Source organism: Bactrocera dorsalis, chromosome 2 (assembly GCF_023373825.1).
Source record: "Bactrocera dorsalis isolate Fly_Bdor chromosome 2, ASM2337382v1, whole genome shotgun sequence".
Classification (NCBI taxonomy): Eukaryota; Metazoa; Arthropoda; class Insecta; order Diptera; family Tephritidae; genus Bactrocera; species Bactrocera dorsalis.
In genome coordinates, this window is record NC_064304.1 from 37,396,699 (window position 1) to 37,423,582 (window position 26,884).

Consider the following 26,884-nt stretch of genomic DNA (forward strand, 5'->3'; position numbering starts at 1 on the left):
TCCAAGCACTTAATATGTTGAAAATTTTTCTATTACGTATAATCGATAAAAATTATTATTATAACATAGTTTATCGAATTATAGATAATTTATCGATACCTATCTATTTATATTACAGTATATACCGATGATTTATAATAATAGACATTAAATCATGTAAAATTATAATTCATCGAAATATCGATAATTTATCGATATTTTAGGTATTTAGTCTCTACTGATACCTCAAGAGTTATCTTTATATGGCACGGAGCAACCAAACCAAACTTATGTGTGTTCTAGACATATGGTTTACAACAAGAATTTAATGTTATGGCTAAGAATATAGCTTTATTACAAAGATAAAGACTAGCCATTGTGTTCTAAAAATGATTTCGGTCAAGTGACTGCCACGAAGAGGCCTAGTTTTGGAACACTTTTTGAGGCCATATGTCAGCAATAACGCGTCAAAAGTTCCAAGACGTCAATCGTCTGGGAATTATCTGCTCAGACGAGCGACTTCACATAATTTTAGAAAATTGTTCAGCAATGTTAAGCTTCTCCAGGTCTACGACGCGAGATAATTTTGTTGTCCACATCAAAATAGGCCCGAATAAGTATTTATTTATGGCTTTATAGCATTCTTCATTAACTGTAACATAACGGGGTCTCACGGGGGATCATCATCACTCCAAATGCGGCATTTTAGTTTATGAACGGTCTCTTATCAACCAAAGCTTCAACGGTGAACGAAAGTTTCCTGTAAAAATTGGGATCATTCATTTGTGGCCCACTCACCAAACGTACGACGAGTTTGATGTTCAGCGTACATTCTTGCACCAGTTAGATTTTGTGTGACCTCAAACCCAGATCTTTTAGCTAAACCTTCGATAAAGTAGCTGGAAACAGTTTCAAATGTCGGCAGACTGATTTGGGTCTTCTTCGGTACTCTACTTCACAGCAGCAAAAACGTCGCTGGTATGCTTTGTACGGCGTCTCAGAGAATGCGCATTATCCACCAGCGTAAACGTGGCGCGAAACAGAACCGTTGTTGCTTGAATTACCAACTCTGCTGAGCGAGTACGTCGACAATATATTGGACGTAAAAAACAATTATTTTTCATTATCGATGACGCCCCTAGATTTCAGCAAAATCGAACTCTTAGTTTGGAAGTTTTATTTAAATGGGTTTTCTGCGTCGTTTCGTGGCCGTTGACGAATGATGGAACCATTGGTACACATCAGAAACTAAGGAACAGTCGTAACCGTGGACTTCACTTTACTAAGCTACCCTGAAGAAGACGAAAACTTTTTCGACTGATAATAGAATGATTACGGATTTCTGAGATCGGGAAGGTGTGATCTATAAAAATTACTTGGAGAGGGACATAATTTTCACAGAAGTCTGCTTTGTCGCATTTATCACAATAAAGATGTTTATCAACTGAATTGATCTGATCACGTGAACCTATATGTATAAGGTGCTCATTGCGGTCATGCGTCTGAAAAACTTAGTTCGTGTCATAAAGCTCGTCCGAAGTATACGATGGGCCACACTAAATCACGAGGGGAGAGCTCAGCTCCCTCTAGAATTTTTTACTAAAGTCCATCCCTGAAACGCTTACCAAAAGTCTACTTCGTCAGCTTTCGGTTGTTTGAAAGGCCATACTAAATTCGCGAGGTGAGTGCTCAGCTCCCTCTAGAGTTTCTGAATTTCTGAAATATTAACCAAAATATTGAGTGTATTCCAATATCTTTGTACTCGGAATTACAAGAAGAATGACTGAAGCTGCTCTCCTTAACTAAAATGTAAAAACTTGTCCATACTTCTTTTTCAATTATAAAAACAAAAACACATAAATTTACAAAAATAATAATACAAACACATGCACACAATAATATTTCACAAATGACGTAATATGAATTAGTTCGCCGTAGAACACGCCTTTAAGCCACTACCCACACATGAAGCATAAGCCATCATATGGGGAATGGTGTTTTGATTATAAACACCAGAAAACAGATGAGCCCACGGACCCGAAGCGAACACAGCCACATCGTCACCGCCGTGTGTCTCGGAATCCAATGGAATTGTGGAAGGAAATGAGTCGTATATTGCACCCGTTATCAGAGTGGTAGGATCGTGGCGTGCGTGCTGCTGGACATCAAAAAATGTTTCATAACTCGGACCGTTTGCGTAACTCAAGGTCATGAATGGCTGGCCATCTTTGCCCGTATAAGTTGTGCTGCCAAAAATATCATTGCCTCGATCCTAAAATTTCAATATAATAATTAATACAACAAAAATTAAGTGAATATAAGTGGCAAAAGTTACCGCATAACCCGAATAAGTCATGGCGTGCGAGTGATCGGCGGTGACCACAATCAAAGTGTCCGTTTCGTTGGTCAACTCACGCGCTAGTTGTATGGCCTTGGCGAACTCTAGCGTCTCATCCAAAGCCAGGCGTGCGTAAGTGTCATGATGACCATGATCGATGCGTCCACCCTCAATGAAAATGAAGTAGCCCTTATCGTTGCGACTTAGAAACTCTATAGATTTCCGGGTCAGCTCTGCCAATGTGGGTTGATTACTTTGCTCATTCGTCTCCAAATGATAAAGTAAGTGGTTGTCTTGGAAGAGCCCTAAAAGGCGATCCACTTCAGTTACATTCAAGCTATTCAATTCATCAAGCGTCTCGACATAAGCATTTCGACTGCTTTGCTGCTTATACTCCTCAATCAAATTACGTCCATCGCTGCGTTTACCGGCCGCATACAATTTGGAGTCTATGAACTCACGTTTGCCACCACCCAATATAACGGATAGTTTGCTACCCACCTCACCATGTATCAGTTGGTATGCGATGTCCTGCACCACGGTGTCGGTACCACAATCACCTTTCACCTCACTGTCATTCTCCCAATCGCGCTCGGCAACATGCGCATAGACGCCAGCCGGTGAGGCGTGTGTTATCCTGGTGGTGGTCACCACACCTGCTGATTTGCCAGCATCCACCGCCCACTTGGCAATCGAGTTCACATGGTATGTGACATTTGCCGACCCAACACAATCGGTACGGTCCACATGCCCACTAACGCCGATGGTGCCACCGATTGCTTTGACGCCGCACAGATATGCGGTGGCCGTGGACGCCGAGTCGGGCACAATTTTATCCACATTAAAGGTGCGTGACAGCCCAGTATGCGGAAACGTTTCAAAGTAGAGCGACTTTTCTTCACCGCCTAGTAGAGTGCGCGCAGCAGAGTGTGTGGTGATGCCCATGCCATCGCCCAGGAACATAATTATATTTTTGGCGATATTTTGGTTGGCAGGCGTGTGCAGCTTTTCCTTCACAAACTGCTTGCCTTGATCCAACCAATACTCTGTGGTTTCTTCGCCTGCAATCCTACTTTGAGATGTGAGTCTGTCGCGTTCGCTGAGCAAATCGGGATGCATGTGACTCTCCCGACAATCCTCATCGTCCTGCGCGCAAGCTGGAATTGCATATGCAGTCCGCAACACTAGACAACATACAATTCCGCTGAGTATTAGTCGCGACATAGCTTACGATTTGTGAGTAAATGATAGACTGTCCAAAGGTTTGTCTTGAAACTACTTAAATACTGCTAATGATATAATTCTTTTTTTTTCTTTGTAAAGCTATTGTGTTCTTCGAATGTCCAAAAGCTAAAGATAAGGCGGACACGTGAGAGACCGATGCTGCTTTATTGGTCTGCCATCGAAACATGTCCCATTTGTGTTGGGGCGGTGAAAGCGGTATCGTGTATAAACGAGACTTTCAGGTGATTTTCTTATGTGCATATACATACGATTTTACCACCAATAATTAGTTTATGATCACTCGAATCTTATCAACTAGCCCCAAAACATTCCGCATGCTGCTATTAAGTTATCAAGTTATCAAATTAGTCGATATAAAAAGTTCTGCTCTCACAAGTTCAACCACACGTTTTCAAATTTGGGGCAATAAAATGGTGTATAATTTTAAAAGCTTACCATTCGAGGATGGCTCGATAAGCGTTTGAAAAATCTTTGTTCGCCGAAACATTTTGTCAAGATTTCAAGACGGTCAATAGTTATACCCTGAACAGTGTTTTCAGATATTTGATTATTTTCAATACCCAGAACGAAATGTCGGAGGCACCAGAAAGTATACATACACATACGTACATACATATGTACATATAAGTGGTCAGAGCAACGAGCTGAGCCAATTTAGGCTTGTTCGTTTCACCGTCTGTTCGTCTAACTGTATATACGCATACTAGTGTCTCAGTTTTCGTGATATCGATTTCAAATTTGGTTAGGTCGAATGAAATCCAGCCGAGAGTACCAAATTTTGACCACTTTTTGCAGAAATTCAGTCAGTAGGTCAGCAATATGGCGCTGAATATTTTCTTCCAAGGTGTCAATAGTCTTGGGTTTATCTGCTTAGACAAGCGACTTTCCATAATCCCACAAAAAATAGTCCACAGATCCTCGACGCGAAACAAAGCGCTCTCCAAAAGTTTCTTTCAATAAATTGGTTCTTTCTGGTCGTCCACGACAACATCATTCATTTCAGGAATGAGAAAGTTATTAATCAAGGTTCCACCTGCGCAAAGAGTACACAAAAAAGTGACTCTTTGAGAAAGTAAATGGTCTCAACAATGGCTTAAGGATCATTATCACTCCAAATGAGACAATTTTGTTTATGAACGGTTTTATCAACCAAAAGTGAACTTCAACGCTGAACGAAAGTTTGTTGTGAAACTGACGATCGGTGGCCATCTCGTTTGGGGTCCACTCATCGAACGTGTGACGAGCTTGTTGCTTATGCGGCTTTGATTCTTGAGCGTGGATGGGCACAGCTTTAATTGTCGCGTGCAATGAAAGGACTGTTTCGGGTCTTCTTCGTTACTCTACTTCACAACAGCACTAAGGTCTTCGGCTTGCTCTGTACGGCGTCTGAGGATACGCAGTAGCCACTAGGGTAAAAGCGGAGCGAAACTGATTTATGATTACTCGAATTATAGACGCTGGACGATTATGTCTACCGAGGGGATCATTATTTTGGTAAAACATTTCAGACATACATAGTTCGGAATTAAGTCTATTCATTCTGAAATGGCAAACAAAAAACCAAATAAATCAAGTAACAGCTGTCAAAAAGACCTTGAAAAAAGTATTGCCTCATTGAAAACTACGCGCCTAAAACAACGTCCGTTAAATGGTGTCGATAGGACCACTAGAGGAAGTAATTGCCATATAAACTAACCGTTGGAAATCGTAATAATATCAAGATAAAAATCGTGGAAAATCAAGATAAACATGCTTTTAAACCTTTAGTTTTAGAAATTGCACCTGTAAAGGCTATTAAAGCTTCGGTGCAGCCGATGTTAACGCTTTGCTTGCTTTTTCCATCATTAATGCTGCTTAATCTCTCCAATTGCACTGAATGTTACTGCTTAGCCCGAACTTTATAAATAGTTTTTATTCGATTTATCTATATCTCGAACCGACCCCTTATATAGAAAGTATTTGGTAACATTTGATAACAACTGTAAAGAGATATGATTAAATTGCTAAAAAAGCTTTTGTCAAATTACTTAGAAACACTGGTGTTATGATTTCGTTGGTGAAGAGTAATATAAAAACTGATTTGAGCATCCAAAGAGCTTAAGTTTGGTTACAGTCAAATAGGATAGCTTTCAAAGCTTTGTCAAGTTTATGTGGCTTTTAATTGTCAAAAAAGTCTTGCGGTATTTTTATTGAATCAATTCGATAGCAGCTCTTTTATCGAAACAAATACTTTATAAATACTTCTAATGGAGCGGTAGTAAACGTTTTAGACCAATTTAGAGCCGAATGAATGAAAACACCGCCGGAAAAGCAGAGTATGAGGAAGACATCCACTTCGTTGGAAAGACCAGGTGGGAAAGGACCTGGCTGCACTTGGAATTTCCAATTGGCGCCAAACAGCGAATGCGTTAGAGATTAAGATAGAGGATGGCGCCATGTGTAGAAGTTCACGCAGGTTAGGTAAGTTCTCTAAGCGCTATTCTCTTGGGAGTGCTCAGAAGCGATTCTCTTACATATTGCTCGAGCTGCTAACTACTTCTGGCCTTTGACCAAGTATTCTCTGGGTAGTCAAAGAAAAATTCGTTTGAAGGCGAGATAAAGTGAAAAGGCGAATCATGCCCCCAGGGATGTGCGCTGGGCTTTGGACCCGCCATGTAAAAAACACCCTCTATTATAAGTAAACAACGGCCTGGTACGAGACACCCCTTTTGATGACGACCATGGCAAACGTTCTCATAAACTTCATTAGAAAAAACTTAACTAACCTTTTCTATTAAATAGAGATACTCATAATTTATTTCAAAACACAGATATTTTAATAGAAACTGTAGGTTTGAAAAAACCTATGCCTAAGCCGTGGAGCACACCGTCAGACCGTCGGACAAGCACGAAGCATAGGCCATCATATGTGGAATGGTATTTTGCTCGTAAACGCCAGTAAACAAATGAGCCCAGGGTCCGGAAGCGAATACAGCAACATCATCACCACCATGGGTCTCCGAGTCAAATGGAGCGGTTGCGGGGAATTGATCATGAACATCACCGGTGACAAGCGTAGTCGGGTCACGACGCTCCTTATTCGTAACATCGTAGAATTTCTCAAAGCTCGGACCATTTGCGTAGCTCAAGGTCATTAACGGCTTCTTGTCAAGAGGAGTTGCAGGTGTGCGACCAAAAATGTCATTACCGCGATACTGTTGGGTAGGAAAGTATATGTAGGCAAACATTTCAAAAACTTAAAACTGAACGTGCTTACTTACTGGGTAACCGGAATAGCTGAAAGCATGCGAGTGATCAGCAGTGGCCACAATCAGAGTGTCCTCTTCGCTAGTCAACTCACGTGCCGCGTTGACGGCTTTAGAAAGCTCGACTACCTCATCCAGTGCTAAGCGCGCCATATTGTCATGATGCGCCGTATCGATGCGTCCGCCTTCGATGAAGATAAAGTAGCCCTCTTCGTTGCGGCTCAAAAACTCAATAGCCTTGCGTGTCATCTCCTCCAGTGTGGGTTGGCGTGAGTTCTCATCGGTCTCCAAGTGATACTGCAAGTGACTGTCGCTGAAAATGCCCAACACGCGATCCACATTGCTGAAGTTCAAATTATTGAGTTCAGTGCGCGACTCAACAAAGGCATTTCGGTCACTAAGTTTCTTGTATTGATCGATTAAGTCCAGTCCATCGCTACGTGTGCCATTCGCATATAGTTTACTGTCGATGAAATGTCTCTTGCCACCGCCCATCATGAACGACAACTTGCTGCCCACCTCGCCATTTATTAGTTGGTAGGCGATGTCCGGCACGCCGCTGTTAGCGCCACACCATGTATCCACCTCAGTATCATCCTCCCAATCGCGATCGGCTGTGTGCGCATAAACACCCGCAGGCGAGGCATGCGTAATTCTTGTCGTGGTCACCACACCGGCCGACTTACCAGCATCCATGGCCCACTTGGCGATCGAGTAAACGTGATTGGTGGTATTTAGTATAGCTGCACAATCATCGCGTTCCACCTGTGCGCTCACACCGATCGTGCCTTCCATGGCTTTGACGCCGCACAAGTACGCAGTCGCGGTATTCGCCGAGTCGGGCACAATAATATCGACAGCATACGTTTTCGACAGACCAGTGTAGGAGAATTTCTCGAAGGATAGGTATTGCTCCTCACCGCCGATGAGATTGCGCGCAGCCGAATGCGTGGTTAGGCCCATGCCATCGCCCAAGAACAAAATCACATTTTTAGCCTTCTGCGTGTTCAACTTCTGTGCCATTTTAGTCTGGATGAATTCTTTGCCCTGATTGCGCCAATAATCGTTCGTGTCATCGCCATCGATTTTGCGTGGCAATATTCTGCCCTGCGGCAGGTCAGGCAGATCGGGATGCATGCGGCTCTCGCGGCAATCCTCGTCATCGCGTGCGCATGGCGGCAGCGCCAATGCGGCGTACAGTACACAAGCGAGTGTGGCTAAGAAAAGTGTGCGTCGTGCGTACGACATGATGTGTTATGTCTTGAGTCAAAAATCAACTGAAGCTTGCTGGTCAAAATTTCAACGGTGTAGTGGACTTTGCCAAATATAAGTATAGATAACCGTAGATACATAAATATTAGGATTTATTGCAGTAAAAATACTTGAGATATTGACGTTTGGCGTTTGTGCGCCATTATTGCTAATGATTAGATTAGCCATTCAAGGCGTTGCTCGAATTTGTTTCAAGGTTCCTTTTTGCAAAGAATAATTTTTGTTTAAACGGTATTTGAAGAGAACTGTCACTTCCGCCCAATTATTGAATTGGAGAAGCTTCCTAGCAGCATCGAAATTATAAAAAAATCGAAATTTTTCAATTCGTCTTTGCTCGGGTTAAAAATAATACTCGCATTAAGAAAAACACACGCATCATAAAGGGTGATCCATTTAGAGGCTCCCTACTTTTTTAGAGAAAAAACACACTTTGGCGTTTATTTTTTGAAGATTATCTCTTTCAAATGTTGGCCGTGGCTACGTCTCAGATGGTCTATCCTTTGAGTCCGATTTTCGAGGACTCGTTCGAGCATTTCCACTAGTAACTGGCGAATGACACGTGTGATGTTTTGCTCCAAGGCCTCAATCGACGCGGGTATAGACTTTAGACTTCAAACATATCCGCAGGAAAAAGTCTAAAGATCTTGGTGTCCAATCGGCCGGCCCAAAACGTGAAATTCTCTGCTTGTCGAAATGTTCTCTTACTAAATCCATTGATAAGTTGATGCGATGTGTGAAAAGTGGCGCCGACTTGTTAAATTCTAATGTCACCGATCTCACGAGCTTCAATTTCAGTCATCAAATAGTCGGTTATCTCAGCACTATAACGGTCGTCATGGACGGTTACGTTCTCAACGTCATCATTTTTGAAGTAATATGGACTGATAATTGATGAAATAACAGCTCTTAAATCTCTTCTGGTTGCTCTTCTTCCCAAATCCGGCAATTTTGCTTGTTTACTTACCCATTGAGCTAGAAATAGCCCTCATCGCTGAACAAATTCTGGGTCGAAAACGTTGGTTCTTCTTGGAACTTTTCAAGAACTTACAGAGCGAAGCCATGTCGCTTGGATAGGTCGAGTGGCTTTAGTTCTTGCACAAACTGCATTTTGTATGTGTTCAATTTAAGGTCTCGACATAAAATGCGCTGAGTCTCAAGATGGGTGATGGCGTTGCGAATAGAACGCTCAGTAGGGTGATTATTTTGACCAAAAGTTGAGCGAAGCGCGCGAAACACATTGTTTAAATGTTGCTCAGGTTGAAGTCTTTTCATGATGAAATACGAAACAATGCTGAACAAAAATAATATTGTCATAATAAAAATTCATATTGTCATAATGTAAAATAAAGTTGACACCACTGACGTGTGATATGTAAAAAAAAGGGTTATTGAAAAAATTTCCTTCTCTTGGATCACCCGTTATATATTTTTATATACCATACACATACATAAAGATCCATCGATCGCATGTCAAAATTGATTGCGCACCATTTATTTCCAAATTTGTAAGTAATTATATGTCAGGCAATGGAAGTTTATGTGAGTCAACTGCTAGCTATCGGAGCATTGATTAAAATTATTTATGGCTTTGTTTGATATGACAGACAAACTATTTAATGCCTAATATTGATAAGAAATTATTTATGATTTGGGCTGTAGTATGCGCCGACTGATTATTTAATCGTTTGTAATTTATAGCATTCGTCATATTTGGGTGTTCCTCGTGTCAACCGTTAAATAATAGCGTAAATGGTAATTTAGTAGTTTGTTAAGAAGCAGTTCGATATCAGAAAACAATAAACATCAAGTAAGGAGGGACATTTCATAGCCGTGGAACTTTTCCGTATTTCAAAATATGACACACAATTTGACCAATATTTTCGATAAAAAGTTCGCAATTAGAACTGGGGTCCACATATACGGTATGTGGGGGCTTGAATAGTTTTGGTCCGATTTTTATACTTAAGATGGCATATCTTAAAGGCGCTATTTGGGCAAAATTGTATGTCGTTGCATTAATTGTTGCTAGATTTGTTGACTGGAAGGTGAAAGCTTTCGATAATACTTAATGTTATAATGTTATATAGGAAATTTGTGTGGTTGTACCCCGATTTTGGCCATTCTCGCACTGTAATATAGGAATATCAGGATAATGGTATGTACTGAATTTGTTTAAAATTGGTGGAGTAGGACCGGTATATGTGATTTTACCTAAAGGTGTGCGGAGCTACGTCTAGTGTTCAATTTTGACTCCATCTTCCACAAAGCCTTCTTGTACCACACTGTATATACAATTTTATGTCTCTGAGGCGTTCGGTTATTGATTTATCACATTTTAGCATTTTTTAAAATTGCTATTTTTTGTGGAGTGGGCGTGGTTTTCGTCCAATTTCGTACATTCTTACTCTGTCGAAAAGTTATATCGTGAGCGAATTTGGGTACTAAAGGGTGATTTTTTAAGAGCTTGATAACTTTTTTTAAAAAAAAAACGCATAAAATTTGCAAAATCTCATCGGTTCTTTATTTGAAACGTTAGATTGGTTCATGACATTTACTTTTTGAAGATAATTTCATTTAAATGTTGACCGCGGCTGCGTCTTAGGTGGTCCATTCGGAAAGTCCAATTTTGGGCAACTTTTTCGAGCATTTCGGCCGGAATAGCCCGAATTTCTTCGGAAATGTTGTCTTCCAAAGCTGGAATAGTTGCTGGCTTATTTCTGTAGACTTTAGACTTGACGTAGCCCCACAAAAAATAGTCTAAAGGCGTTAAATCGCATGATCTTGGTGGCCAACTTACGGGTCCATTTCTTGAGATGAATTGTTGTCCGAAGTTTTCCCTCAAAATGACCATAGAATCGCGAGCTGTGTGGCATGTAGCGCCATCTTGTTGAAACCACATGTCAACCAAGTTCAGTTCTTCCATTTTTGGCAACAAAAAGTTTGTTAGCATCGAACGATAGCGATCGCCATTCACCGTAACGTTGCGTCCAACAGCATCTTTGAAAAAATACGGTCCAATGATTCCACCAGCGTACAAACCACACCAAACAGTGCATTTTTCGGGATGCATGGGCAGTTCTTGAACGGCTTCTGGTTGCTCTTCACCCCAAATGCGGCAATTTTGCTTATTTACGTAGCCATTCAACCAGAAATGAGCCTCATCGCTGAACAAAATTTGTCGATAAAAAATTTTCGAACCGAACACTGATTTTGGTAATAAAATTCAATGATTTGCAAGCGTTGCTCGTTAGTAAGTCTATTCATGATGAAATGTCAAAGCATACTGAGCATCTTTCTCTTTGACACCATGTCTGAAATCCCACGTGATCTGTCAAATACTAATGCATGAAAATCCTAACCTCAAAAAAATCACCCGTTATAACTTGAATGGTTTGGAAGGTATACATGTACATACATTAAACGTAATAGGAGGCGGTGCTGCAATTTTTCAAAATTAAAAAAAAAAAAAACAGATATTCCTTTCTAATGCGATACGGTGTACTAAATAACAGTCATAGTTTCGCTTTTTGATAACAATGATAAACAACATCAGAATTATTGTTAATTTTTTTATAATTATCACCTAATTGTTGTTGTATCTTGTATGTTGCTATGCGCTGTTTGAGAGTATTCCGTTGATTTGCACACAAAATATCACATATTTTTATATGTATGTCTGTATTTGTGATCAGAAACGACCCTAGTTCTTTTGAAGAGACAGAAAAGATAGTCGCCACATTTCGCGTTGCTAAGAGAAATGTTAAATTTTTATTTTGGCCGAATGGATACTGCATTGGCTTCAACTGATTAACACATGATCAATTGAAACAAGTTACTAAAACTTTTGGATTAATCTAATATTGATTGACCCTGGGATCCATATTTCCAAACATGGATCACATCGCCTCACTAGCATCTAGCATTAAATGGACTTAACCGATATGCTGCGGCTAGGTAAGTTTATGTGATTTTGGAAAGGGCATACAAGATTTAAAGTCGCAATGCAATCTTCGTCTTTTGTCTTAATATTGATTAATTAAAATTTTACACACATAGCCATTTTTGAATTGCAAAAAATTAGAAACATCATTAAATTACGGTAGTTTGATGGTTACAAGGGGTTACGTGCGATTCGATGGTCGAAAAAATGAAAAGAAAAAATCACACGGAGCCAAATCTGGTGAATACGTTGGTTAATCGATGGTATTCTTTGCGTTTTTGGCTTTAAATTCGGTCACAATCGTGGTTCGTAGCGATGGTGCACTATCATTGTGTAAAATCCACACAATTCTAGCTGTTTTTAACGATTCCTCTCACGCAGACGCTTCATTGCGGAGTCCAAATGGAATTCAAATTCATAATGTATCAAACAACGAATATTGAAATAAACAATGAGCATCACCTTGATTTTTGAGCGGCTTTGGCGTCTGTTTTTTGGTTTCGTCTCTTTTTTTCTCCATTCGATGACTGTTGACTTGTTTGCATGTCAAATCCGTAAACCCATGACTCACCGGCAGTTATAATGCTCTCCATGAATGTGGGATGGGAATTCGCACGTTCAAACATATCCAAAGAGACCTGTTTACGGACTCTTTCTGAAAAGAAAAATCAGTTTTATCGGAACGAGGCGAGCAAGAACGCGTTTCATATCCAAAATATCTATTAAGATCATTTAAACTTAATATCATCATTTTTTTTTTTTGAAATCATTAACCCGGTAAAATTAATTACAATTTCCATGGGCTTTTTAGATATTAAAGATTGTTGAGTTGTTCAAGTTATTGCGTAACCGTGTGTTTCCCTTTATCGTTTGTTTAGATTTCACATATGTACATACTTGTACGTACATATGTTGATAGCTAGTTACTTTCCACCCAATTATAGGTAAACATAAGCCTCTACAGTTACATTTCGTGCACGAGTAGATTTATTTGGCTTCTTTCCTCTCTTATCTCAAAATTTGAATCGGTTGACCAATAAATTCTTATCGAAGGGAAATACAAATTTCTTTCACCGAAACCGAAAAAAGAGAATATGCTCTTAGCGGCAAATAATGACTTAATCCAAATTTTGGATTTATTTCGTCTATGATTTTTGGCTATCATTTATACTAAGTCCCTCATTAGTCTAGTTAATTTCCTTGAATGGAGTTCTCTATTTACATAGTTATATTTGAAAAGGCATTTATTTGTTATCTTTAAGGGTTTATAGATAGTTAAAAGACCGAAAAAAACGAAAAAAATGTTTGACATAACTTCAGTTCCTAAAACAAATCGATTTTTGATCCAAATTTTGGCCTGAAATTGTTTATAAAAATTATTTATCGGCGAGAAAAAATATTCGTTTACTTATTAAAAAAATATATTTAAGAAGCTCGTGTTAAAATTTGAGTCTAAGCGGTTTAGCCGTTCGAGTAATTGTAGTCACCGACTTTGACAACACCATTTTGAGAGAAACGCGTTTAAAGTTAGGCCTTGTACTTCCAAGCACTATGAAACACCTTTTCAATTTAGCGTGTAACATCGAAATTGGAACAATATGCATTCTACATTAGAGTTTGTCTGTAAGAGTCTCTTAACGGCTTATTTACTATTTTCTTACACATGTCTTTCCACAAAAAATACTAAATTGTTGTCTTCTCTCTTTTATTTTCAGAAATATGTAAGCGAATTGTCGACAGTGCGCGATTGCGCTACTGAGTGCGTTGAGAAGGGTGAGTAGACTCAAACTGTCTTTAATTATTATTTTTTTTTTAAATGTAAGTTATATAACTATAATAACTAGCATAAGCTTTAAGGTGGTGTTCCATACTAAATTCTGCAATAACAAGTAAGGAAGGGCTAAGTTCGGGTGTCACCGAACATTTTATACTCTCGCATGATAAAGTGATAATCGAGATTTCATTATCCGTCATTTACATATTTTTTTAAACGTGATACCTCAGCTCAAATACCGTATTTGTGTAAAGTTTTATTCCGCTATCATCATTGGTTCCTAATGTATATATTATACAGAGAAGACATCAGATGGAATTCAAAATAGCGTTATATTGGAAGAAGGCGTGGTTGTGAACCGATTGCACCCATATTTCGTACATAACATCAGGGTGCTAAGAAAATATTATGTACCGAATTTCATTGAAATCGGTGGAGTAGTTCCTGAGATATGGTTTTTGGTCCATAAGTGGGCGACGCCACGCCCATTTTCAATTTTTAAAAAAAGCCTGGGTGCAGCTTCCTTCTGCCAATTCTTCCGTAAAATTTTGTGTTTCTGACGTTTTTTGTTAGTCGGTTAACGCACTTTTAGTGATTTTCAACATAACCTTTGTATGGGAGGTGGGCGTGGTTATTATCCGATTTCTTTCATTTTTGAACTGTATATGGAAATGCTTAAAGAAAACGATTCTGTAGAGTTTGGTTGACATAGCTATAGTAGTTTCCGAGATATATACAAAAAACTTTTTAGGGGGCGGGGCCACGCCCACTTTTCCAAAAAAATTACGTCCAAATATGCCCCTCCCTAATGCGATCCTTTGTGCCAAATTTCACTTTAATATCTTTATTTATGGCTTAGTTATGACACTTTATAGGTTTTCGGTTTCCGCCATTTTGTGGGCGTGGCAGTGGGCCGATTTTGCCCATCTTCGAACTTAACCTTCTTATGGAGCCAAGAAATACGTGTACCAAGTTTCATCACGATATCTCAATTTTTACTCAAGTTACAGCTTGCACGGACGGACGGACAGACGGACGGACGGACAGACGGACGGACGGACAGACAGACATCCGGATTTCAACTCTACTCGTCATCCTGATCACTTTGGTATATATAACCCTATATCTGACTCTTTTAGTTTTAGGACTTACAAACAACCGTTATGTGAACAAAACTATAATACTCTCTTTAGCAACTTTGTTGCGAGAGTATAAAAATCTACTAAATTTCTCTAAAATCTATTAAATAAACGTGATTTTTTGTGCATTTTCTTATTTTCAGAAATCTGGGAGACACAAACCTATTGCTGCAACACCGATGGCTGCAATGGCTCCAACATCTTGCAGATCTCTAAACCTCTACTATTATTACCGTTAATATATGGCATCTATAAAGCGCTGACAGGCGCTTTCAACGAACGGCATTAAGTTGAGGAACATGCGAAGAGCGTAGTGAAAGGGATAGGCGCCTATAAACATAAATTTGGGCATGTAATAAAACGAATAATAACGGTACGAAGTAAATTAATAAAAATGAAATTGTTAGCAATTATTTTCTTTTTTAACTATTAAAATCTCGTAACATATACAAAGCATGTTTTGAAAAAAAAAACAAATTCTAATAACTGTGTGATTTTTCATTTCGCCATTAAATTTTTCAATAATTAAATTCTTTAAAGATTTTTCAAAAATTCAATTTTTAAAAATTTTTTTCAAAAATAAATCCAGAATTTTTTTTTGTAATTTTTTTTTAATTTTTTTGTGCAAGTAATTTAATGATGTTTCTAATTTTTTGCAATTCAAAAATGGCTATGTGTGTAAAATTTTAATTAATCAATATTAAGACAAAAGATTGGACTTTTCGAAATCCTTAAGTAATTTTCAGCAAATATTTTTGAAAAATTTTCGATACTTTGCATTTTTGCGCTTTCAACATTGTACTTTTAATAGTCTTCCCGATAAGATTTTAGTAGAAATATACTGCGAAAAGCGAAAACTTAAACACAAGCTAAGAAAAAATCGGCAAACTTTAATAAATACGCGGATTGAGTAACAGAAGTGTAGGGGAAAATCAATATATAAAGTACATTATCTAAATCCGAATGTTGAAAATTTTGCGATTTAAGTAACCAAGAAGCATATTAGAACAAATTCTAAATATAATAATGCAAATAAAAAATACAATACATATATACATATATATATATATAGTTACAAGATTATGCAAAACAAATTTCAGCTCAAAACAACAATCTTTTCGTAATTGAAAGCAGAAAAATATTGAAATATATTATAAAGTAAGAGCTAATAACGAAAAGCATTCAAGCGAAAATGATTTACAGTTACTCTTATAAAGCTTAATAGCAAAATTTTAGTAAACAGTTTCAACACAATACTTTTAAAAATCCATTAACAACTCGTTTGCGCCTAAAAGTAGATCATGACATTTTCGAAAACCATTTATACACAATTATTTTGCAACATTTATATAACGAAGTTAGAGCTTATGCAGCATACTTTTGTGCGCTTGCTATTTTTGTAATATTTTTTTTTTAATTAGATACAATTTTTAAAAACCGGTAGTCATATATTGCGCAAACAATCGCCTCGCCTTGTTATATTTTGGGGCTGGCAGGGGCGGTTGCTTCCCGGCAATATAAAATGTAATAAGATTTGTGTATTTTTTGCAATGTTTTATATTTCATTTTTCATAAAAAACTTTTTTAAAATTTACTAACTTATTATACATACATTATAACAACAAAAATATATATATTCTAAAATCGCGCAATTTTTCAAAAGCAACACACACCTTCTATATTAGAGACACTTAAATGAACATTTAACGGCAACGCATTCTAATAGGGAATGTGACATTATGAAAGTTATTAAACGCATTCGGTCATTTTCATCATTGGATTTTAAGTAAAATATTTTAAAAATTCATTAGAAATTTAAATCGAAAAAAAAATATGCTAAATTACAATACTGAAAATAAAAAAGTAGTTTGTTAGAACAAAACAACCTAGGAGATGAAGTTAGAAAAATTGAAATACGCAACGAACTACAACTAAATCTCTGCGAAATTAAACAGTTTCAAGGTCTATGGCCGCTCTCTGTGGTGGGTAGTGAACGGATTGGTGGAGGTGAGTGGCAGCTGAGGTGAATTTTAAATTATGTCGCTTATTTTTGTAAGTTTAGTCTATATTTGTGTATCACTTCTATAAATCAACGTCCCTGGCTTAGAATCCATGTCTAAACTTGGCATGTCTGCGAAACTCATACCGTTATGCAAAATATCGTTGAGCACAATAGGAGCTTAATCACAATCTGGAAGCAGCTCTCCGTGCCATTTTATGCCAAATGAGGTTGTAGACAGGATGACTCCGTCTCATGTGTCTGCTTCAATATAATGCTGGAGAAAATGATTCAGGCTGCTAGTCCGGACCACACTGGCAATGTCGACACTGAAATTACATTGCTACTTAGGTACATAGATGATATTGACATCGTAGGCCTTAATAACAGAGTCGTAAGTCTTATAACGTATAAATGACGACCCGAGATGAGAAAATACTTGAAGCATTCGAGAGAGCTATTATTCGTAATATCTTTGAAATCGTCCAGGTGAGTGATGGATATTGAAAAGTATGAGACCACGAACTGATTGAGCTCTATGACGACAAGAACTATAATCCAAAGCGCGTAAAATTCCACGAATTCGTTCTCATGAAAGTTGATGCTCTATTGAAAAGCTCTTGCTTTTAAAAAGAGATTTAGTAGGGGATGAAGATACTAACTGACTCAAAGATGAGTTCAAAACGGAATGAGATCTTGAAATCTCTTTATATTTCCGTCAACCAAACTCAGTTAGTATCTACCAAGCGGAAGTACTGCGAATAGTAAAGACCTGTATATATACAATATTTTCCCGTAGTTCCTAGGTGGAACATAGGGCCAGGTTCCTATTCGTTATCCATTTTTCATGCTGAAGGTCGTCATCAATTTATCGTTCTTAATCTTCACTTTGTTTAATTCGGTTTCGGTAATCAGAGGGTTTAAGATGAGTAGGTGATTAGCCTTCTGCATTCGAGTTTAGTTCCGGGGCTGCCGGTTCCGCCTGTAGGCAGGCAATGGCGTAGGAATTTCCTCCTCGCAGGTGCTAAGGTTATACCGCCTTTTCTCGGTCGACAGAGCCTCGTTTGTAGTGAACAGAGGGTACCGCGCGAAGGTGAGGTTGACGGTTGAGAGGGATAGGCTATATATTCGCATCACCAACCCCATTTGCCCATTTTTGGTATCAGCTGAATGGGACCAGCTCGTGAAGATGCAGTTGGCGACCATTTACACAGGCAACCAGGCGGCACTAATAGCCTTGTCGGCGTCAAAGATCATTTTCAGATTAGTAAATAAATGTAGAAAGGCTTCTGAATATTTTAAGAGGACACAAGTTATTATCGGCTATTTCTAAGTTGGCTATCGAATAGTATTGCTATCGTGAGTATACTGCAGGGGTTGGCAAACTAAGTGAGAGTTTCTGGTTTTGTTTAAAAATGAGATATTTTGTATATTTCGACAAAACTATTTGAATTTTAAAGAGCATTTGAATTATTTGAGATAACTCTCAACTGGAATATAGTTTTCTGTTTAATTTTTATTATAAATCATAATACCGTTAATCACTCAGCTGGTGTCGGTGTAGCAACAGAGCAGCGAATTCTCCCAACAAACCCTATGAAACTGTACAAGAAATTCTAAATTATTGTTTAACTAAATTAAAACTAAAAAAAAAAAATAAATTTATTGAAATGTAAAAGCAAACAATTAGTGTTAATACACATTTCAATAACAGTTAGAGAAAATGAAAAAAGCAAAAACAAATATAAGTAAGAGCAAGGAAAATATTCGCTATTACAATAAACATATGTAGCAGAAAGCGAAAACAAAACGATACGCATGTAGAAAAAAATAACAAAAACAAAAACAAAACTGTAAAAGAAATGCACACAAAAGGTGCAACAAAACATTTTAACATATTAAAAGTACATTAGAAAATATTAACAAAAAAGAAATTATATATATATAAATAAAAGCACACTTCTTTTTTAATTAGCTTTACATTTAAGGCTTTCACAAATTCTTTATACAAATAAGAGCTAATTGAATTGATAAAAGTAGTAGGGGCAATAGCAAGAAAAAATTAAGATAAAAAAACAACAAAATACATACACACTAACACACAGTTAATTAGTGGTAAGTTAAGCATCGAATCATCAACATAAAGCCTATTGATAAAGCTAACAACAAAAGCAAAAACAAAGCAAATTACGATTTAAAGCAGTAATCATAAACGTATTAGTTCCTTAACAAAGCGGCGTCAAGAAGGTGAGGCGTAAAAGAGACCGAAAAAAATGCAATAAGTATCATATAATTAATATGTTAATAGCCACAACAATAACAACAAAATGCAGCAAAGCATACAATAAGCTCAATGTAAGCAGCGTTTAAGTACGAACGAGACAAATGGCGGACACAAAGCAGTTTTAATACGCGTTAATTTAATTTTTTTTATTTAATTTTTTGCGATTTTTTTGATTTTTTGCTTTAAGTTGTGTGTGTGTGTTTTTTTTTTGATTTCAAAGCGCTTTTAATGCGGCACTGTCGCGAGTTATTCAACTAATTATGTAATAATCCACAATATTGCGCAATTTCTCCGCGTATTTGTCACAGTTATTTTGTTTTTTTTTCATGCTTCAGTGCACACGTAGAAACAATAACACACACACACACTCACCTATCCATGCAAGTGCAGGTTTTAGTGTGTAATATAGCAATGTGTAGACGCCTGCATGCTCCTCACAGCGCAACCACTGTTATAGCAAACAAAAATAGTTAAACAAAATAGTTAAAAAAATTCTGAAAAAAAACCCTGAAAAATATATTTTTTAGCTACAACAACAAAAAGCAGTAAAATCCTATAGTTACGATGATTAAATTAATTCAATTAAATTTAATTCAACAAAAATATTTTTTTCTGTTGACAAATGAAGTAAACACACAGATAAAATAAGCTGCAAAAACAGACCTTAATTGCAAAAAAAAAATAAGAATATTGTGAAAAAATAAAATATTTTATTACTATATGTAACTACATGCATATATGTAGCTACGTTCTTATATACATATATACAAATTTCTATATATTATTATGCTAATTATTATTAACTAATACATTGTTATACTATTATTGATTAATATAATGTATGTATGTATATGCGCATTACCAATACACACACACTCATAGTGATTATAAGTATACACATACATACATATATGTATATGTGAAAGTAATTTTGATTCTAATCCACATTACAAGGCAATAACGCAAATATTTAGTAAAAAAATATATTTAAATACACAATTGAAATATTACAAAATTCATTAACATTTCCTTTTCCGCTGAAATGCTGCGCAAATAACGGCATTTTTAAACAGTCACGCAATAGTAACAGTAAATAAATGTCTAAACCGAACGCAGCGTTTCCGATGAGGCGCATAATATAGCAAAAAAAGTTATATAAAAATAACAACAACAACTCAATAATAGTGTAAAGCATAAACATAGAATTGCTTGCATAAAAATAAATAATTTATCGTTACAATAGTAAACACATTAGCTGCGAAAATGCAGAAGCAGAAGTAAAACACATCATCAACAACAACATACATAGTAATGCATAAATACGCGTAAATAATAATAAATAAGTTTGCCGCATAAGCAGAAATAGCAAAAAAAAAACAAATATTAAAAATAATAAAAAAATTACTAAATATAAAAATATTAAAAATAATAGTAATAATAGCAAAAAAAATTATTAAAAATAATAAAAAAGAAAATACACTAAAATGCATAAATAAAAAATACCAAATTTATTAAAGCATAAAAAATTCATATGCTCATAAGAAGTTAAGTGAAACCTTATATAATTATTATTAATTTTAAAATATGTAAATCTTTATTTAAAAAAATATTAATTTGAAAATAACTAATAATCTATAAATATATACTAAATTAAAAAAACTAATATTAATTTTGACAAAATAAAACACATTTATTTAGAAGTGCAAAAAAGTTGCAAGAGAAAACTCAACAATGCAACTAAAGCTCACTCAGATCACACACACATATACACATATGTAAACACATGCAAACGCATCCACTCTCACTCTCACATGCGCAAAACTGAACTATGAAAGATAACTGTAATAAATTTCATGTAAAATGTTTAATTTTGATTTTAGTAAAATAAAATTCAATAAAAACGAAAACGAGTTTTAATTTATCACCGAATACACTGTCAGTGGTATAATTAAGGGCGAAATGAATGAACATGATATTGGTTGACGAAAAACTCACGAAGAATCAATGCAGTATGCAGTATAAACCAAGAGTTGTAGGGCCATAAAAAAATAGTATTCCTTGTTGCCAGTTTTGCCGGTCGGAAATGGTTCGGAGTGCACCACACCTCGATAATCGAAGAAAACTGTCAGCAAAACCTTGATTTTTTACCTGCTTTGACGTGGTTTTTCGGCTTCGGTTCACCTTTGCCACTATATGTACAAGTATTCGGTCGATTCAGCGTCTATTTCCGGGTCGTAAGCACAGATCCAAGACTCATCGCCAATATAGGAGGGAGGTTGATGGTTTTGCTGAAAGCTCCAAGTGTCCACCAGGTAATCCAATTGGTCTGAACCCCCCACGGTCCCATAATTAGTACCAATCTAAAACACTTGGTCGCGAAATTCAAACAAAAAGTCTCACTTTTTTGCCCACAGTAATACGTGATTATTTCGAAAGTTGGTTTCGAATATCAAGTATTTTTCACCGAAAATTATAAAAGGTACTTTACAGTCGACCTGATATTCCCATCTTTAGAATAACCAAATAGCTGCGTTTTAGGTTTCGTTGTTGGCTTATATCATCATATGAAGGCAGGGGCACTGAACGGTTACACCTATGGGTCGCAAATAATGGACAAGCGATTAAATGTAGTAAGACGGAACTATGGGTGAACCAAGTAGAGGTACTTTTTTAATAATTTTTTTTGGCAGATTGCGTGCGAGTCGTGTGAAGCTGTCATGTAATTTTTATTCAGCATTTCATCATGGAAAGACTTACGCCTGAACAACGTTTCCAAATCGTTCCACTTTATTGCGAAAATTCACGTTCTGTAAAGAATCGCTTCTGTCTATGGGCTCTAAAAAATTCCCATTTCTGACGATTTCAAGCCAACTTTTGTTCAGCGATGATGTCCAGTTTTTCCTTACTGGGTATGTAAAAAAGCAAAATTGCCACATTTGAGACAATGAGCAAACTGAAAAAATTCATTTCACCCAGTGAAAATGTAACCGTCAATGGCCACTGTTATCGCACATGATAACCGACTACTTGATGCCTGAAATTGCGACTTGTGGTCTCACTCGTGATCCATATTTGATTTCAACAAGACAGCGCCACTTTTCACACTTCCCAACAATCAACCAATTTATTGAGAAAACACTTCAGTGAGCAGATAGCATTTTGGGTCGGTTGATTGGCCACTACTATCATGTGATATCACACCGTTAGATTTTTCCTGTGGGGATATGTACATAAAGTCTGCGCGGACAATCCCGCTCTGATTCAAGCCTTGAAGCAAAATATTGTCGGTATCATTCACCAGTTACCAGTCGAAATGCTCGAACAAGTCATCGAAAACTTGACTGGAAAATTTGGATGGACGATCTGAGCCTTAACCGCGTGAATTTGAAGTCATTTTACAACCTATTGAGCTTGGTCTTTGGCTTAGGGAATTTCCTTATAAAGGTCCTTATCAACTTTAACACAAAATTTTATATTTGCAATTTGCCGCTGCTGTCAGCCTAACGCGAGGCAAACAAATAACATATGACTTCACAAAATACAAATGTTTTTTTCCACAGCGGAAATTTTCTAAGTATTTGATATATGCAAGTGAAAAAATTGTACGTATCTTTTCGAATTTAATTATTATACCATAAACAGGTTATTTTAAGTTTGCCACGAAGTTCGTAATATTCAATCCACGACAAAAACCCTACTAAGTCTATGTATATGAGAATTAGTCTCTCAGGTTTTGAGACATTGTTCTGTAATTTTGCACACGTTCGTTTTTTCTTCAAGAAGTTCGTTTTTCGGAATCGCCGCTATTCGACCAATATAGCATATAGCTGCGACATTAAGTAAACAAACAAAATTAATTATTTTATAGTAAACTTGAACCTGTCAAGGGTATTACAGTTTCGGTTAAAGTATTTCTTGTTTTTAATCTACAATTCTGATAACAATAACCACCATACTATTATACTATTATCTATGAGCTAGACGATCGAAAGCATATAAACATTTTGCTTCTGTTTAGGCACAGAAGTGCTGATAAACCCAGGGCAGGTGTAGATAAGCATAAAATTTGAAAAAATCTGTTATCATTGGTGAATGAAGTAATTGCTTTATAAATTGAACTGATAACTATCATTTATAGCTGTAAGCACAATTATCCAGTTGTATATGTAAGGGTGTTCCAGAAAACAGAGAACGTGCACGTGAATGAAATGGTTTTTGATAAGAGTACTGAGTTTTATCGGTTTGTTTGATGATATATAAATAAACAAATATAAATAAGTAAATATTTATGTAAATCAGAATTTTCGAAACCTAAGAATGAAGATTTTAGCATAATATTTAACAAAGAATTGTGGTATACTCAAAATCTTCATACTTTGATCACAAAACGGAATAAACTATATATTTTTCGTTAGAAAAAGACAAAACATTACCCTGAAATTATAAAGTTATAATATTTATTTTACCGCCTTCAAAGTAATCCCCACCAGATGTAATTCACTTATGACAATGGTTTTTCAAGTCCTCGAAGCACTTTTCATTAGCACTTTATGGGATGGCTTTCAGCTCTTTCTGCGAATATTGTTATATTTCTTCGATCAAAGGAAAACGGGCTCCACGAAGCGGTAATTTTTAGTTTGGGGAACAAGAAAAAATCTTCCGGAGCCAAATATGGTGAATACGGTGGTTGATTGATGGTACTCATTGTCTTTAAATTCCGTCTCAATCGTGGCTCGATACGATGGTGCATTATCATCGTGTAAAATTCATGAACTGTTCCTCTACAATTCCTGCCATTTTCGGCAAATGTTCTCACACCAATGGCTCCACAAAGCCAAGTGGAACTGCTTATCGACCAAACCACGAATATCGAGAATGTTTGACGTAGTTTTTTTTTGGTTTCGGCTTGTTTTCCCTCCATTCCGATGATAGTTGACTTGTTTCCATGTCAAACTCAAAAACCCATATCTCTCGGCTAGTGATAATGCTCTCCATGAATGTGGCATAGGAATTCGCACGATCAATCATGTCCAAAGAGACTTGTTTACGTTATATATTTTGAGAAATGCAGCTTTATCGGGAAGAGTCGAGCCAGAACGCGTTTCATATCCACCAAAATCATTCAAACCGACTCGCGAGAGATATCGAGTTCTCTCTCTTAAACACTTGCCTGAAGATTTCCAATCACCATGTCTTTCACTCTTTTAATATTCTGATCAGTTGAAGAGGTCGAAGGTCGTCCAGAACGAGTGATGCCATCAACGATATTTTTGAAGAAAACTGGAAGACAGTAAGTTTTTTTTAAACATTTGCAACGATTCCGTACGCGAAATTCAGTTGGAAATACAAAATTTCAATTTTGGGTTCCTGAAAATTTAGTATTTAGAAGCCAATAGTTTTGAGCAATTTGTTGTTAGGACCTACCTTGATATTGAGGGAGCCTTCAATAACATTTTGACGGCATTGGGGTCGAATCAAACCTCAAACATCTCATTTTTTGTCTTCTGTGCGACAGAGTGATTGAAACGAAAGAGGGCGACCCTCGTGCTCGAAATGTAAGTAAGGGAATCCCATAAGGTAAAGATCTCTCTACATTTCTATGGTTCCTGGTTATTAACGATCTGCTTCTAAATTTTAGGATCGTAGCCGCCAGGTGATTGCCTTATGATCAAAGGAAAGTTCCTGAGTACCGTGTACGATAGTATCTCAGCGTCGTAAAAAATTTTGCAGTCGGAAGTGGTCTCGCCATCAACGTAAATAAAACCGAGGTGGTTTTATTTACTGGAAAATACAAGATTCCGGTAGGACCACTGCAGCAAACGAGGGGCATCCGTCTGCATCCGGCGGATACATGGAAAAGGGGAATATCTAGGACTCATCCTGGATAAAATGCTTTCATGGAAGCCGAATTTCGAGGAGGGATTTCGATTTCCTTATATCTTTGTAGATTAGCTTTTGGTAGTAGTGACTCATCGAAAGTGGTCCTCTGGCTATACGACACTATAGTCAAGTCTATTACGTTTTATGGAGTCTTTATGTGATGGAGGACACCAGAGAAGACCACACTTGCAAAGAAACTCCAGAGCGGTCAATGATTGGGAGGCGCTCATCGGCATGTGTGGTGTACTAAGTTTCACTCCAACCATGGCACTTAACGCCATTTTGCACATGTTGCCCGTAAATATCGTCGGAAGGTCTATGGCTGCAAAAGTTGTTATCAGACTTAGAGCATCTAGCTTCCTAAATGAACATGTGTCTGAACACTTGGAAATCGTCACACATTTTGGCTTCATACCGAATCATTTGGATGAAAGAATCTGCAATACAAACTCTGGCAGCTCCTTCTCTACCCATATACCGGTAGGGATGTTGTGGCTTGGTTTACTGTTATGAGCTCTCTATCGACTCCAGCTTCAACGTTCTGACAATTACAATAATTTCCGAGGTTGCAGCCATTAAGGTAGCAGTAGATTTACTGCTCTGGAGTGCTTCTGAGAAGTGATCATCTACTAAGATAGCAGGGCAGCGATACTAACTTTGAACTCATTAACAGTGCATGCAGGATTGGTTTAGGAGTGCCTAACCTCGTTAATTGTTGAATCTTACCAGACCCCATCTGTAGAAGGTATGTAGAAGAAGACGTGGAGAGAAAAATTTCAACTTGGAAATATTTTTCTTTTCGTCACCGAAAACTTCAGAAGTTGGAATAAAATTTGTTCCAAACGTACTGACTTCACTCAAATCACTAACTTTACATCAGACTCAGCTCTATTAAATCGCAACAATTTCGCATCGCACCCTGTATATATCTGTCTCATGACAGGGATGTGATGCATTTGTTTTCTGCCGATGCAGCGGTTATGTTGTTATCGCTGCTGTTTTGCATTGTTAACACTCAATGCAGTATTGTTGCTGTTGTTGTTGTTTGCCGCTAACAAACACTTCATGCACGAACGCGCTGGTCGTGCTGGTGAATGCATTCCGCTGTTGTTGGTGTATGTGAATGCGAATGTTTTTGCGCTTAAATGCATAATCCGGATAATCCGAGCGCAACTCATTGTACGGAGCATGTCTTTGTTGTGCAAAACAGCAGTGAGGCGGCATGGTGGTGGAGGTGGGTATTTGATATTTTCAATTTGTAGAAATAATTTCGCTTTAAGCGATTAAATGCTTTAATTAAGGGAGCATATATTTTTTCGCTGTTGAAATTTTCAAATGTGGCTGGAATAAATAAATATAATCTTCACAAGCTCAGTTGTTTGCGCAGCGTTGCTCTGTCGCAGAGCTAATTACCGCCAGCTACCGGAGAGATACGCGAGAGGTTGCACAGCCCAAAAGTATGCTTTAGAAATTATGACAGGTTAAACAAAGAGCGACAAAGTTGCCTTGATTTCATTTTCACCCACACACAGAAACACACACACACAACACCACCACCACAAAAATATCATCTCATGTTCATCAGTGCAGCTACTTACCAACTAACCACTAAAACTGGGTAAGCAACTAATGGCCACGTTAAATGCCAAATTAGCCTCAAGAGGCCTCTGGCTAAGAGCCGCAACTCAAGTCCAAACCGAAAGTGGCGGAGAACGAAGAGACACGCAAAGGAGAGACAAGTAAATAGAAAAGTAGTTCGCTGGCATAACTGTAATTGCAGTGAGTGCCA

General features: G+C 37.3%; 3 protein-coding genes across 5 annotated transcripts in view; 1 reads left to right on the forward strand and 2 right to left on the reverse strand.

Annotated features, from left to right (window-relative positions):
• LOC105226431 (TNF receptor-associated factor family protein DDB_G0272348) overlaps positions 1-20,881 on the forward strand; it is a 115,458-nt gene extending 94,577 nt beyond the window's left edge. For all 3 annotated transcript variants that reach the window (XM_049450547.1, XM_049450548.1, XM_049450549.1), the window contains exons 3-4: positions 13,735-13,792; positions 15,076-20,881. In XM_049450547.1, coding sequence (XP_049306504.1) covers positions 13,735-13,792; positions 15,076-15,221 — 204 coding nt within the window. In that variant the 3' untranslated portion in view covers positions 15,222-20,881. The remainder of the gene's footprint in view (positions 1-13,734; positions 13,793-15,075) is intronic.
• LOC105226411 (membrane-bound alkaline phosphatase) lies at positions 1,725-3,583 on the reverse strand. The gene is made up of 2 exons (XM_011205272.3): positions 2,315-3,583; positions 1,725-2,251 (listed from the first exon to the last, which is right to left on the reverse strand). Exons 1-2 carry the CDS (start codon positions 3,539-3,541, stop codon positions 1,904-1,906), a joined length of 1,575 nt encoding a protein of 524 aa, XP_011203574.2. The 5' UTR covers positions 3,542-3,583; the 3' UTR covers positions 1,725-1,903.
• Positions 6,324-8,094, reverse strand: LOC105226410 (alkaline phosphatase, tissue-nonspecific isozyme). The gene is made up of 2 exons (XM_011205271.4): positions 6,823-8,094; positions 6,324-6,756 (listed from the first exon to the last, which is right to left on the reverse strand). The coding sequence occupies exons 1-2, from the start codon at positions 8,053-8,055 to the stop codon at positions 6,412-6,414; spliced, it is 1,578 nt and encodes a 525-aa protein (XP_011203573.2). The 5' UTR covers positions 8,056-8,094; the 3' UTR covers positions 6,324-6,411.
• Positions 20,882-26,884: the final 6,003 nt, after the last annotated feature.